Genomic DNA, 13257 nt, shown 5'->3' with positions numbered 1-13257 from the left:
CCAAACCCAAACAAGTCTGTGAGTCTTGTCTGGACTGCAACAGAAGGGTGAGCATTCTCCCTCCAGGCAAACTAGTAACTACATGCAAGCCTGCCTTTTGAGAGATGATTGGTGTTACTTGGTATTTCCGTAGCATCTGGCAACACATACAATTGAAAGGGGTTCCATCCGCTTGAGTGGGTGAATGTCTCAGAAACTGCTCCTGGGCATTCAGTTCATTTCACCAGCACAAAATCATACAGTGCACCCAGCCTCTCACTGGACAGATAATCACGGGAGCCTAGACAATGAGACTATTCTTCACTGTTGGCCCTCTCACAGCAGATAGATGCTAGAGGAGGTTAAGTGTGCCTATGAGCCCAGGCAATCAGGAAAGGGCAGGCTAGGGAATAGCATCGAACCAGTGGGAAGAAAGTTCAGGGAAAGGCCCAGTGCCAGTGCCTGCTATGATGCAGATCTGATACTTTCAGAATCCATGGGCAGACTGTACAAATGCTGCTCCCAATGGCAAGCCCAAGAGTGTGCTGCTCATCTTTTAAGATGGGATATGGGTTCCAAAGAGTATGCACAACAAGGGCAATGGTACTTAGACTAACTACATTTTGACCAGTGAACAGAGAGTAAGACTCAGGTATGTATATAGCACAGGCTCACTTTGAACTCATTATGTGGGCCTGGCTGGTCTTGAACTTCCAATCCTACTGCCTCAGCCTCATGAGTTGCTAGGAGTATGGCCTGGCTCCCAGGCCGTCTGGTTAAATGATGGTTACTGCAAACTTAGCCCAGTACAAGGTTTGCCAAGATGCTGCTGTGTGGCTGGAAATTAGAGAAAGGACACATGCTGGGACTTGCAGGCACATGTGATTTCTTCGATGTGAGTCTACCTCATAAATGAAGAAAGGTCATGCTACCTAATTAGTTCTCTCTTGGGGGGAAAAGTGGCTGTAGAGAAACACTTCCATCTTGTGATTGTGCATGTGTTGTGCAGGTGTGCACACATGTGTGTAAAACGGGGTCAGCAATTAGTTTGCATTCAATGATCCAGATGCACTGCTTAAGGTTGGGGATTGTGTGGTCAGGAGCACAAGGTTGGTTCTCTCCCTCCCTTCCCCTCTCCTGCTCTCTCTTCCTTTGCCAGGGATTAAATCAAGCCTAGATGGAGGCGTGTTGTAACCATTGATGTTGCTGTTGTTGTGTAGGGTCGCCTGGTAGACATGCAAACCATCAGTGTCAGGGACTTTCAGAGTCATGGTGCCGCTTTGACACCACGTTGCTCATGATCTGTTACTTTCTGGCTGTCAGAATAAGAGCCAAAAATGATTTTTAGAAATTACATAGAAATAGAATTTTTTTTCCTGCTAAAACTTTTCAAAGGATAGAGCCCAATGTCCTAGTGGTTTGTTTGAAATGAGACAATGGATGGAAAGAGTCATGTCAGCATAGCGTCAGGAGCACTGTGTCCCCTCATCCTCAAAGCACCGGGTGCTCTGAAATGATAAGAAATAGAGTGGGGAATTCAAGAGATACGGTCAGTCAGCATTTGAATTTAAATAAGGTAAAATGATAGACATAAATGATATATAATGAATACAAATTGTTATCTGCAAATTTTTTTTTAAATGTTAGGAGTTGGGAAGATGGCTCAGTGGGTAAGGAGGCTTGCTGTGAAAGCAAGAGGCTCTAAGTTCAAATCTCCAGCACTGACTTAGAAGCCAGGCATGCCTCATGTGTGTATAACCCCAGTACTGGGGAACAGCAACATGCAGATCCTAGGAGCTCACTGGTCAGGCACTCTACCCAAAACAGTGAGCTCCAGATTTAGTGAGAGTCTGTCTCAGAATGTTAAAAAGAAGAGACTAGAAAAATGGCTCAATTGACAAAGTACCTGCTATGCAGGCATGAGGACCTGAGTCTGGGTCCCCAGAACCCACGTACAAAGCCAAGGGTGGTGGCTTTCTTCACTGTGGGGATTGGAAGGTGGGGAGGACAACAGAGAAGGGAGAATCTCCAAGCTCACTGACCAACCAGTCTAAGTAAATTGGAGCTTCTGGTTCAGGGAGAGGCTTTGTCTTAGAAAATACAGGTTAAGAACCATGGAGGAAAGACACCTGGTGTTGACCTTGGGCCTCCAAATATATGCACACCTGAAAGTATATGTTTACACAGCCACACTGACGTGTACAACACACTTATACAACACACACACACACTGGGCAGGTGTGGCTGGCTGCAGGACAAGTGTCATGGAAAGATTTTCTGAGGAGCAACATGTAAAGTTGTCCTCTGTACAGGTGGGCACTCTGTGAACACACACATATAAATAAAACAAATTTTAATTTAATTTTTAAAAATAAACTTTAGGATTCCAAAAAAAAAAAAAAAAAAAAAAAAAAGGAGAAAAGAAGGAACACTCATTTTGCGACTTCTTTTTTTTTTTTTTTCTCCAGCTGGTAAATGCACTGAAAACAGTATCCACATTTGAAGTCCGGGTGGTTGATTACAAGTACAGGTAAGCCGGGGTCCAGGCAGGCGCTCTCCTCCCTAGACTGGAGCACTCACTGCTGGGTATTGGGCACGCTGATCCTTATAGACCAAGAAGTGACACTCAGGCAATAATTAGATAAAACAGGGACGACAGAGGCCTCATGTTCAGGGGAGCTGCTGAGCTTTCTGTGGTCTCTTGTTCTGGTACAATCTGATTATTCTGGAGAAATAATGAATCCAGATTTTTGTTTGAAATTTCTGAATTTTTAAAAGTTTGTAGCTAGTATTAAATTTTAACGTGTGTGTACACATATATCCTCATATACAAGAATATACATATATATACTTACGGAAAAAATATATATGGCCTAATTTACCCTGTTAGCTAATGGGTTTCAGCTTTGAAAGTCAATGGATTTAAAAACAGGAAAAAACTTACAAAATATTTACATTTCTTTTTAAATTCTCATGGAAACAGAGCATGCTGCCAGGCAGTGGTGGTACATTCCTTCAATCCCAGCACTCAGGAGGCAGGTATCTGGGGGTTCAAGCTCAGCCTGGCCTACAGAGCAAGTTTCAGGGCAGCCTAGGTTATACAGTTAAACTCTGTCTCTAAAAAGAAAAACATAAAAGAGAGAAAGAAAGAAAACAAAAAAAGGAAGAAAGAAAGAAAGAAAGAAAGAAAGAAAGAAAGAAAGAAAGAAAGGAAGGAAGGAAGAAAGAAGGGAGGAAGGAAAAGGAAGGAAGAAAGGAAGGAAGGGAGGGAGGGAAGAAGAAGATGCCTCTCACTGATGTCTAGACAGTGGTTTGAGAACAGTCACACTGCAGTGGCTCTGTGTAGACGCAGGTGCTCCGTGTAGAAAACGTTTAGCAACATAAGAGCAGAGCGGGCTGGAGAGACGGTCAGTGGTTAAGAGCACTTGTTGCTCTTGCAGTGCACCCAGGCTTGGTTCCCAGCATCTGCTTGGTGGTGAAACAGCTGTTTGTTACACTTCCAAAGGCTCTGATGCCCTTTTCTGACCTCTGGAGCCACCAAACCCACACGTATGGTACAAAGACATACATGCAGGCCAAACATGTACATCAGATAAAGTGAATAAATCTAATTCTAAAAATTCAAAAAGAAAGCTCCCACAAAATAGCACAAAGAAAAAGTGAAATTTTCTCTCTATCTCTCATTCACCTATGATCCAATTTATGACTGTTGATAGTTTTTTCCCCATATTACACATACACACACAAATACACACATACACGCACACGCATGCACGCACGCATGCACGCACGCACGCAAGCACTGCAGAGGGGTACCTGCCATAGATGTACTTCCTGCTTGGTCCTCTGCCTGCTGCTCATTCATCATCAGCCCCTAGTTCCTAACGGGATGAATCCGTAAGGATGTGTTCATGAACAGGCCAATGGGCTTCGTGGCTGGAATTCCGGCGCAGTGGACTGTGTGCCTCTTGTGCTGAGGATGGAGAAATGGAAGCTGAGAGCAGCCACTGCATGTTAGGACCTGCTGTTATGCTCTCATCTTACAAGGCAGCCGTGCTCTGAAGATGCAAAGTTCCTGTTTTACACAGTATGCTGTGCTGCAGTGGCTTCTCCCACTGGCACAGGAGGAAGTAGTTTTCAGCTTGGAATATGCTAAAATCTTGTTAGCATTTGCTCATTTCCCTTTTCTGGGAAGAGAGGAGGGTGGGGCCTGCTGCTAGGAGCTTTGCCCTGCAGTATTATCTGCCTGTATTTGAATGGCACTTTTATTTGGATTTTATCTATTTTTGTAATTGTGTTGCTATCATGGGTCATGATTTTCTTATTATATGTTACCTTGAAAAACAGAAACAATAGTTTGTGCTTAGGTTGTTACATTATCAAGGAGTGAATTATTAGATACTTTATTACCTTGAAGTTGTCACAACGGTGCAGGTGTGGAGCGTGACACAAGTGTATAAGCACTGTTTCTGTGGACTGTGGACTAACTCCCCTTACCCCACCTTTCTTGTGTTGTCCCCATATTGCAGAGAACTCAGGTTTCTAGATCAGCTCAGGATCACGCACAACACGGACATATTTATTGGCATGCACGGAGCTGGCCTTACCCACTTACTTTTCCTTCCAGACTGGGCTGCTGTATTCGAGCTGTGAGTATGGGTGGCAGCTTTCCACAGAGAGGATCAGGAGCCAGGTTCTGAGCTAAGAGGTTCAGCCTGGGCATTACAAAGCCTAATAAACTACTGCCACGCTACATCATGGTGGTATCTGGAAAGAAAGGCAACCTTGAGCTAAAAGGTCCAAGGTCTGCCAGCACCCTTAAGAAGCAGAGGCTCCCTCCATCCTCACAGCCTCAGTGCTGCAGGATGTGATTCTGTGGTTCACCACTGCCTCTCAACTGTGAGCACCTCCCTCCCTGCAGTCAGTATAATTCCTGTGCTGAAAGAGAGCAGGGTGGTGCTGGCAGGGATAGCAGAGACCCCATCTCTAAAGGATTGCTTACCCAGCACATCTGAGGCAGAGATGGGGGAGGGGAGATGAATCGGTAAGGAGACTATACAAGGAAAGGTTGTTACAAACTTCCAATACTTGGCACAACATTTTCAAGCTGTTCGTGAGGTAGAAGGTAATTGTGAATTCTGTCTTAATTCATTTGTCCTAAAGAGGGGAGGATGGAAGAAAGGAGAAAAGGTGGGGAGGTGTGATATATGAGAGCCCAACAGACCTGGGGTGGGAGTTTTGCTTCTTCCTTAACCAGCTGCCTAACCTTGAATGTATTACCTCCCTGCATACAGGGAGGTAACATACATTTTCCATGTATGTAAAGATATTATCATACAAGACAGTCTCTGATTCACAAGCAGTAGGACCTATTGAATAAGGTACCCACTCCTCAGTCTTACTCTGGTCTTTACAAATTAAGGCAAGGTATTGAGAGTATTAATTTAAACTCATTTTTGCATTGCTCTTGTACCCAGGGCCTTATGCATGCAAGGCCAGTACTACCATAGCGCACTGTCTCCCAGCCCTGAGAATGTGTGTAAAATTATCTCTCTCCTGTTTGTTATTTACAAAACCTTTAGTAAGACCATATTTGGGGAGTGGATTTCTCCTCGTAGAATGTTACACACTAGGCAACCTTCTGGACAAAAGCCTCATGTTGTGTGTGACACCCTTATGTTCTTAGATACAACTGTGAGGATGAGCGTTGTTACCTAGACTTGGCCAGGCTCAGAGGCGTCCACTACATCACCTGGCGGAAGCCCAGCAAGGTGTTTCCTCAAGATAAGGTAACATTCAGTCAAAATGGTTTGGAGTCCAGTTATTAAAATGCAAGCCATTGCTGAGCCTCCAAGATGTTCTTCTCTGTTCATCTCTTGAATACCAAGGTGTATTTTATATTTGCAAATTAGAGAAAACCTCAGCGTTGTTAAAGCAGCTCACATCAGTTTATATATAGCAGCCATCGGCAAACAGTAGCTCTGGTGGTACAGATCCGGCCCACCAATTGTTGTTGTAAATAAAGTTTTATTGGGAGCCGCCACATTTGCCTGCATACTGTCTGGGCTTGCTTATGCATTTCCTTGGCAGAGTATCTGTGACTGAGAGCAGATGGTTGGCAGAGCTGAAACTATCATTGGGACCTCTGTGGAAAAAGCTTGCCAGCCCATGTTGTACAGCATAAGTTGAAATAGTTGCTTTCGCCAACGTAAAATGAGTGTATGTCTACAGAAGAGACACACCCTTGGTGACTTTGGGGTTTTGTTCTGGTCTGTTTCTTCAGGGGCACCATCCGACTCTGGGGGAACACCCGAAGTTTACCAACTACTCTTTTGATGTAGAAGAATTCATGTACCTTGTCCTTCAGGCTGCAGAACATGTACTGCAGCACCCACAGTGGCCATTTAAGAAGACACACGATGAACTGTAGAAATGTTGAGGTTGTTGACAAGAGTATTGAAATGCTCTGACATCCGGATTCACAGTCAGAGGAGCAAAGCAACCCGTCGTATCCGACTGTAAGATGAAACATGATCGTTTACTTCTGAATATAGCTCAGGCTGGCCTTGAACTTGTGATCCTCTTGCCTCAGCCAACTGAGTGCTCAGCCTACAGGTGTGCCCCACCATGCCTGTCTACAGAATTACTTCTTGTATATGAAAACACCTCTCCAGGATACTTTAAGTCTTCCACGTGTTGATTGTGTCATTGCTATTTATCAAAAGTATTTTTTGCACTGAAAAAAAAATGTTACTTTTATAGTTCAGAGTTGGGCAGGTGCCCATCGGTGCAGCAGAGCTTTCCTGTTGGGATACCAAAGTTGTCAACTTGGCTTCAGAATTGATAAGTGTGTTTGTTAACTGTAATGTGATTGTAATTCCAGAGTGTCAATAGCTTGCTGTTTATCTACTTGGATAAACTCAGAGCTGTTGCCATTGTGTGTTCATAAATATGGTTGGAGGGTCTGGGGACATGGCTTAGTGTAGAATGCTGGCCTTGTATATATGGGCCTCTGGGTTTAATCCCTAAGCAAAACACATACATACACACACACAGACACACACACAGACACACACACAGACACACACACACACACACACACTAGTCTACTAGTCTAAGTCTGTGATTCTCAGGACCAACCTATATAGGAGTGTGTTATAGTCCAGTGTTTAGTCAACTCCAGGTTACATGCATCAAGAGCCTGAAAATCAAGCTGTTGTATTTATTAATTCATGTTTCTATGTCTCATTTCAATCATGTTCTCCCCAAATGTAATGGCAGTGTTGATAAGAACCCATCAGAACATTCTGCAGTACCATCTCCACTGCCCCTTCAGCCAAGGAGAACATTCATGCTGACTTGGCATGAAGTCTTAGTTTCCATCAGGTCAGCATTTGTAAACACGCACAGCTGTGTGTATCCACCTCTGGCAGGATGGAAGTAATTCTAGTCTTTGTACAAACTGCCAAGTAGCTGCATGAAGAGAAGACACTGTCCCTGTTATTATTATTAATATTTTAATTAAACCATTAAAAACACAGTAGACCTGTGAATTATCCAATCAAAACAAAAGCCCCAAGAAAGTGATACTGAGTAAACAGGATGCCTAACAGCAGGCTTCTCCTGGACTGACTGTTTCTTACTGTAGAGCATACAACTCAGCAGTCAGAAACCATGGGCTTGTTCTATTGTACAGTGTGACGCTTACGTCTTAGTAACATTTGGAGTGTCTCACTTAGAAGCAACTTTTAGTTTTTACGGTGCACTTAGCAAATCACAGCCAAGGACTTCATTTTTAAGTTTTAGAGAGGCGACCTACAAAATAAAATATTGGTAACTAATGCCTCCTCAGAGGTTTGCTGCCTTTTTCTTTCAGGACTTGTTAAAAGACTTGTAGACTTTATTTATTAAAATAGCTTTCAAGGAAATGGTGACCCTCTATAGGCAAGACTTCTCTTTGGGTCATAAAATTGTTTGGAAAAAAAATATAACATTACGAATTGTTAAATGGTTATCTGTTCCAGGTGCAGAATACTAGGTAGTCAGTGGGAGCGGGGGCAGGGTGTGCCACAGGAAGGGGAGTGGAAGGACTGTGTTGCCCAGGTCATTGAGGATCAACATCCGAAGACTGCTTCTGGAAATTTTTCATTCTTTTACCTCATTTCAAGCAGCACCTATGCTTTCACAGACTACCGAGGATTCCAGAAACTGAGAACAGCTTCATACCGAAACTGTATTTGAATATTTTGCATTTAGAATATACTTTATATAAAGACAGTCATTTAAAATTTTGATTAATGGGATTAACTTTGTAATCAGACTTTCTGTGATCAGCAGAAGATTTTGTTGTAAAATTTAAAGATATATAGATATGGCCCTTTTTTATTAAGTCTGTAAGGAGGTGCATTTCATTGTACATTCTGGGCATAGCTTTGGAATAAAGTTTTCTATATTTCATTTAAGTATCTGAACGTCTTCAGGACTTTCTGTGTCTGAATGTCACATTCTTGCTTTAAAAATAATCTGGTGGCTTGCACATGATTAAAAAAATAATTAGCTCACTGATGAAGGATTCAGTATAATCAAAAATTATACTTTACGTTTATTTAGCAGTTGTATTATCTGATGCTTCCACAAATGTGGCACTGCACAATCCTCACCAAAATAATAGAAGGACAATGGCTTCTGCTTCCAAGAGCAAATCAGAGGCTGGAGAGATGGCTCAGTGGTTAAAAGCACAAGGTGCTTTTCCAGAAGACCCAGGTTCAATTCCAAGCACCTACATAGCAGCTCACAACTGTCTGTAATCCCAATTCCAGGGGATCCAACATCCTCACACAGACATACATGCAAGAAAAACACTAATGTACATACAACAAAAATAAATCATTGGAAGGGTAGTGGTGGTGCATGCCTTTAATCTCAGCACTCAGGAGGCAGAAGCAGGAAACTCATTATGAGTTTGAGGCTAGCCTGGTGTACAGAGAGTTCCAAGACTGCACAGAAAAATGCTGCCTTAAAAAGAAAACATTTTTTAAAAAGTAAATTAGATGCTATTAAGTGATGCCCCGAAGGTTCCAGGCCTTGTCATTCAACACCACTTCTTTGATTGCTCATGAATTTGATTGCTGAGCCAGCCCCACTGCTGTGTACCAGTTACTCTCAGTGACCTCTGGGAAGACAGCTGAGTTACAAGGAACTTAGGTTTTGGTAGTGAAGATGGGCATTGAGCAACATTGATATAGGGAAGCACAGTGTTCCAGACCCTGGTACTGTCACGGAGAAAGCCAAAGTAAGAAAGGGGTGTGGGGTCTAGATGTAAGTGGAGACTTGCAGGCTTAAGTATAGCATTCTCATCGAGGAGGTAACAATTGAGTCTAGAAGACTAGAAAGGGGTGAGGGATAGAGGTAGGAAGATGATCTGACAGAGAACATACCAAAAACACAGAAGGACAAATACAAAAGTCTTGAGGCAGAAGCCTATGTGTTGAGTTTGAGGACCAGTCAGTGTAGTTGGTGTGAGAGAGGAGAGTTAGAAGTTAGTTAAAGGATAACACCACATACAGATAGCAAGACTCTTGTCTTTTCATTCAGCCTCAAGAGTTTACATACTAATGAGATACCTGGAGGCCAGAGGGTGTAGCCAATTAAGCATTCATCCCCAGACCCTCTCCCCTTCTCTCTCCCTATTTAACTCAGGTCTGCCCTGAGTTTCACGAGGGGGGGGGTGCATCCAGATCCAGCTACCATCCGCCATGAAAATAAGGCCTGTAAAAACCATAGATTTCCTCGTGTCTTTTGGGGCCTGCTGTGGGGAAACGTGGAGAAGGTCTTTAATGAGCCTCTGTAGCCGCAGTCTACAGCTCCCCTGAGGACCTCCCTGTGTTCCACCGTGGAGGCTCGCCTCTTCAAGCAAGCTAACCAGGCTGCCCCAGTCTGCTAAGTGAGTGCAGTAACCGAGTCTCTCCTGGGGCGCTGCTGGGGCCTCTTTCTTCTCTCCCCCACCCCTCGTTTCTCTTGGCTGTGTGCCCACACCGTCCCCAGTATTGGTCCTTCCATGGCCTCTCAAAGGCGTCTGAGAGCCCAAGGGCTTGAGACCAGTTGGTTCCTGGCTGCCTCCAGGCCAGGGGATCCCCAATCCAAGAGCTCTGCGCCCCTGAGTAACTTCAGACTGAGTGAGAACTCCCCCTGCTGGGTGGGGCCCTGTAGCCATCCAGTGCTGTGCGCAGAGTGAACTCAGTCGAGATTCTTGAGCTCCAGTCTCCTTGGAGCCATGGGAATCACAAGATCCCAACAAGATTCAAGAAACCACGCCTGAGACCATGCATGAACTAATCATTCCCCGCATGGCAGTAGGCGTCTGAGGCGGCTGTTATACCGTGTCCACAGTTTGGAAGCCCACAGGATGAGGACTGCCACTCAGCTTGCTCTCGCCTCTCAGCCCAGGGCCCAACTTCTTGGAACGGTGCTGCCCACTTTCAGGCTTGATGATCTTAGCTCAGTTAAACCTGCCTAGAAACACCTTCAGAGACACAACCACAGGAGTTTCTATCATTATTCCGATTCCAGACATGCTAATGATGACGAAAGGTCACAACTGTCCTGGAGTAAAACCAATCATTTAAAACAACTTCCCGAGGTTAGGCTAGGGATGTAAGTCTGTTGGTAAAGAGTTTGTCTCAGGTGTGGTGACGCACACCTATAATTCAAACGTTCAGACCTTGTGCTCAAGACGCTCAAGTTTAGGGTCAGCTTCAGATACTGACTTTGAGGCCAGTCTGAGCTACATGAGTCTCTATCTCAAAAAACACCACTAACAACAAAACTTTCCAACCTCCCTCAAGCATGGGATGTTGCCAGAACACTCAAGGGCCACTTCCCTCTAGGCATGTCAAAAGATGAGGTCATCATTCTTAGAAAAAAAAAAAAAAAAAAAAGCTGAATTGAATTGAGCATTTGCTGCTTGTTCTTGCTCACTGTGGGCATGTGTACCTACTGGCCACAAGGTGGCAGTCAAGCCCTTCCAAACAGCCTCTAGGGCCTGTGACGGCTGAGAGAGACTATCCTACACTTTAGGCTTCTGAATCTGGGAAAAGGGCCAGGCTCCCATTGTTGGGGGAAGATTTCATTCCTCAAGTGAGGGAACTTGAGGACAGCTTTCAGGATGCCTGAGGATGTCCCTTTGCCGCTGCCAGCAAGTGCATGCCGTGTCCTATCACCTTATCTTGTGACGGGGCAAGTACATGGTGCCCTCGAAGATAATTCTAGCCTCAGAAACTATGGGCGGGGGGGATGCATTCTGGAGAGCTTGGGGGTTTGGCTGGCATCTGAGCTCTGCTGAAATACTATATGTAGCATATTAACACTTTAGCCCTATTTAGAAGCTAAATTTTTCCTTATGTTGGTCTTAGAGGTTATCATTGGCCTCACTGCTATTGTTGTATCTGAACAGAACTCTAAGTGGATGAGTTCACTGACGGCAACAAACCTAAGGATTACAGGACATTAAGGAACACCAGTTAGTGTAGGTGGCACACTAAGGTCGAGTCAATGTGGGTGTGACCTGGTGCAGTCCCTTTCCGGTGTATGTTAGCTGTTTTGTCTCAACGCTGTGATAGGATTCCTGACAAAAACAAATGAAGAGATAACTTTCTTTTCCAAGCAGCCACCAAGATGGCTGAGGTGGAGGGGAAGAAGAAGCAGACCTCCAGCAAGTTCACCTACTATGGCATGGGTCTCCACCAGTGGCTGGACCTGTCCTATGAACAGCTGATGCAGTTGTGCAGCGCCTGCCAGAGGTGGCGCCTGAACCGTGGCCTGCAACAGAAGCAGCACTGGCTGCTCAAGAGCTTGAGAAAGGCCAAGAAGGAGGTGCCCACCCATGGAGAAGCCCGAGGTCGTGAAGACTCATCTGAGAGACAGGATCTTGCTGCCTGAGACGGTCAGCAGCATGGTGGGTGTGTACAATGGCAAGACCTTCAACCAGGTGGAGATCAAACCAGAGATGAGCAGCCACTGCTTGGGTGAGTTCTTCATCACCTACAAGCCCATGAAGCATGGCTGTCCTTGTATTGGTGCCACCCACTCTTCCTGATTCATCCCCCTCAAGTAACCAAGGCCAATAAAGACTGTTTTTTGGGGCAAACCAAACCAAACCAACCAACCAACCAACCGAACAAACAAACAAATTAAGAAATGAAGGGACTGTTTTTCATGACAGTCTGAGGTACATTTCACCACAGTCTGGAAGGTAGGAAGGAGCAAGAGGTAGCTGCTGCCCCCAGTGGGAAGGAAATATACTGAAACCATCTTTTTTGGCTACTTTGTGGGTTCCTTTTTCTTCCACCCTTCTCCAACCCTATTTCACTCTTTCAAGCCCCTAACACTAGGTAGGATAGAAAGAAGGCTGGAGAGAACAGGAGACATTGATATCTTTAAACTACTTCCTGCTGATCAGGGACATAGAGTTGCTTGGGGCAGGTTTGATCTTTGCTCTCAGGATATCCAATTTCTTCTTCTCTTTGTACCTGATCATTTGTCAAACTGCAACAAACCACAACAACAGCAGGCAGCATCCAGCACCGCCACCACAAGCAGCTGTCCTGAGAGGGACTGATCTAGCATTTATATGCCCTTTCAAGTGTCTCTAAAATTCCAAATGTCATACACTTGCAGAAACTATCTACAGCTGGCAAAATCATGCCCCTGTTAGGGCACAAGGCAGATTATAGTCAGCTTCTGTGGACAATTGAAAGCAGCCCCATATCCTATACCTGAGATTAGAAAAAAAAACATATTATAATACTTTTTTTTTCTAATGGCACACATGTATTGGTCTGCCTTACATTGCATAGTTGAACTGCATTTGTCAGGGCTCCATAGAGAGAAATGCACCAAAAAACCTTCTGGTGTACTGCAGTTTCTTGCTACTTCCAAGCTCTTGGACTGACTGGATACTTGATGGTTCAAGTACTCTTACTTGCATCTGGATACTCTGGATGAGGCAAGACCCGTGCTGAGGCAAGGCATGTGGAGGACACTCAATGTTTGGAGGGCATAAATAGGACTCCACAGGGTGACAAAGACAGAGGTTGGTTTGTTGGTACAGAGAGCTGTGCAGCACTTGTGGGTCTCACATCTTCACTGATCTTTACTTCCCTGAGAGAGGCACAGCTCAGAACTTCTCTGGTACCTCTTTAAGAACTTCTCTGGTTCCTCCTGGTCCCTCCTGGTCCCTCCTGGTCCCTCCTGGTTCCTCCAGCTGATTCCAGACCAGGC

General features: G+C 44.7%; 1 protein-coding gene and 1 pseudogene across 6 annotated transcripts in view; both read left to right on the top strand.

Annotated features, from left to right (window-relative positions):
• Eogt (EGF domain specific O-linked N-acetylglucosamine transferase) overlaps nt 1–8444 on the top strand; it is a 30244-nt gene extending 21800 nt beyond the window's left edge. For all 6 annotated transcript variants that reach the window (XM_034512369.2, XM_076940155.1, XM_034512367.2 and 3 more), the window contains 4 exons: nt 2448–2509; nt 4509–4628; nt 5666–5768; nt 6263–8444. In XM_034512369.2, the coding sequence (XP_034368260.1) occupies nt 2448–2509; nt 4509–4628; nt 5666–5768; nt 6263–6409 (432 nt within the window). In that variant the 3' untranslated portion in view covers nt 6410–8444. The remainder of the gene's footprint in view (nt 1–2447; nt 2510–4508; nt 4629–5665; nt 5769–6262) is intronic.
• Nucleotides 8445–11652: 3208 nt separating this feature from the next.
• On the top strand, nt 11653–12091 carry LOC117715475 (small ribosomal subunit protein uS19 pseudogene; annotated as a pseudogene).
• Nucleotides 12092–13257: the final 1166 nt, after the last annotated feature.

This window comes from Arvicanthis niloticus, chromosome 9 (genome assembly GCF_011762505.2).
Source record: "Arvicanthis niloticus isolate mArvNil1 chromosome 9, mArvNil1.pat.X, whole genome shotgun sequence".
Classification (NCBI taxonomy): domain Eukaryota; kingdom Metazoa; phylum Chordata; class Mammalia; order Rodentia; family Muridae; genus Arvicanthis; species Arvicanthis niloticus.
Note: the sequence above shows the minus strand (reverse complement) of the source record. Positions and strands in the feature narration are given on the sequence as shown.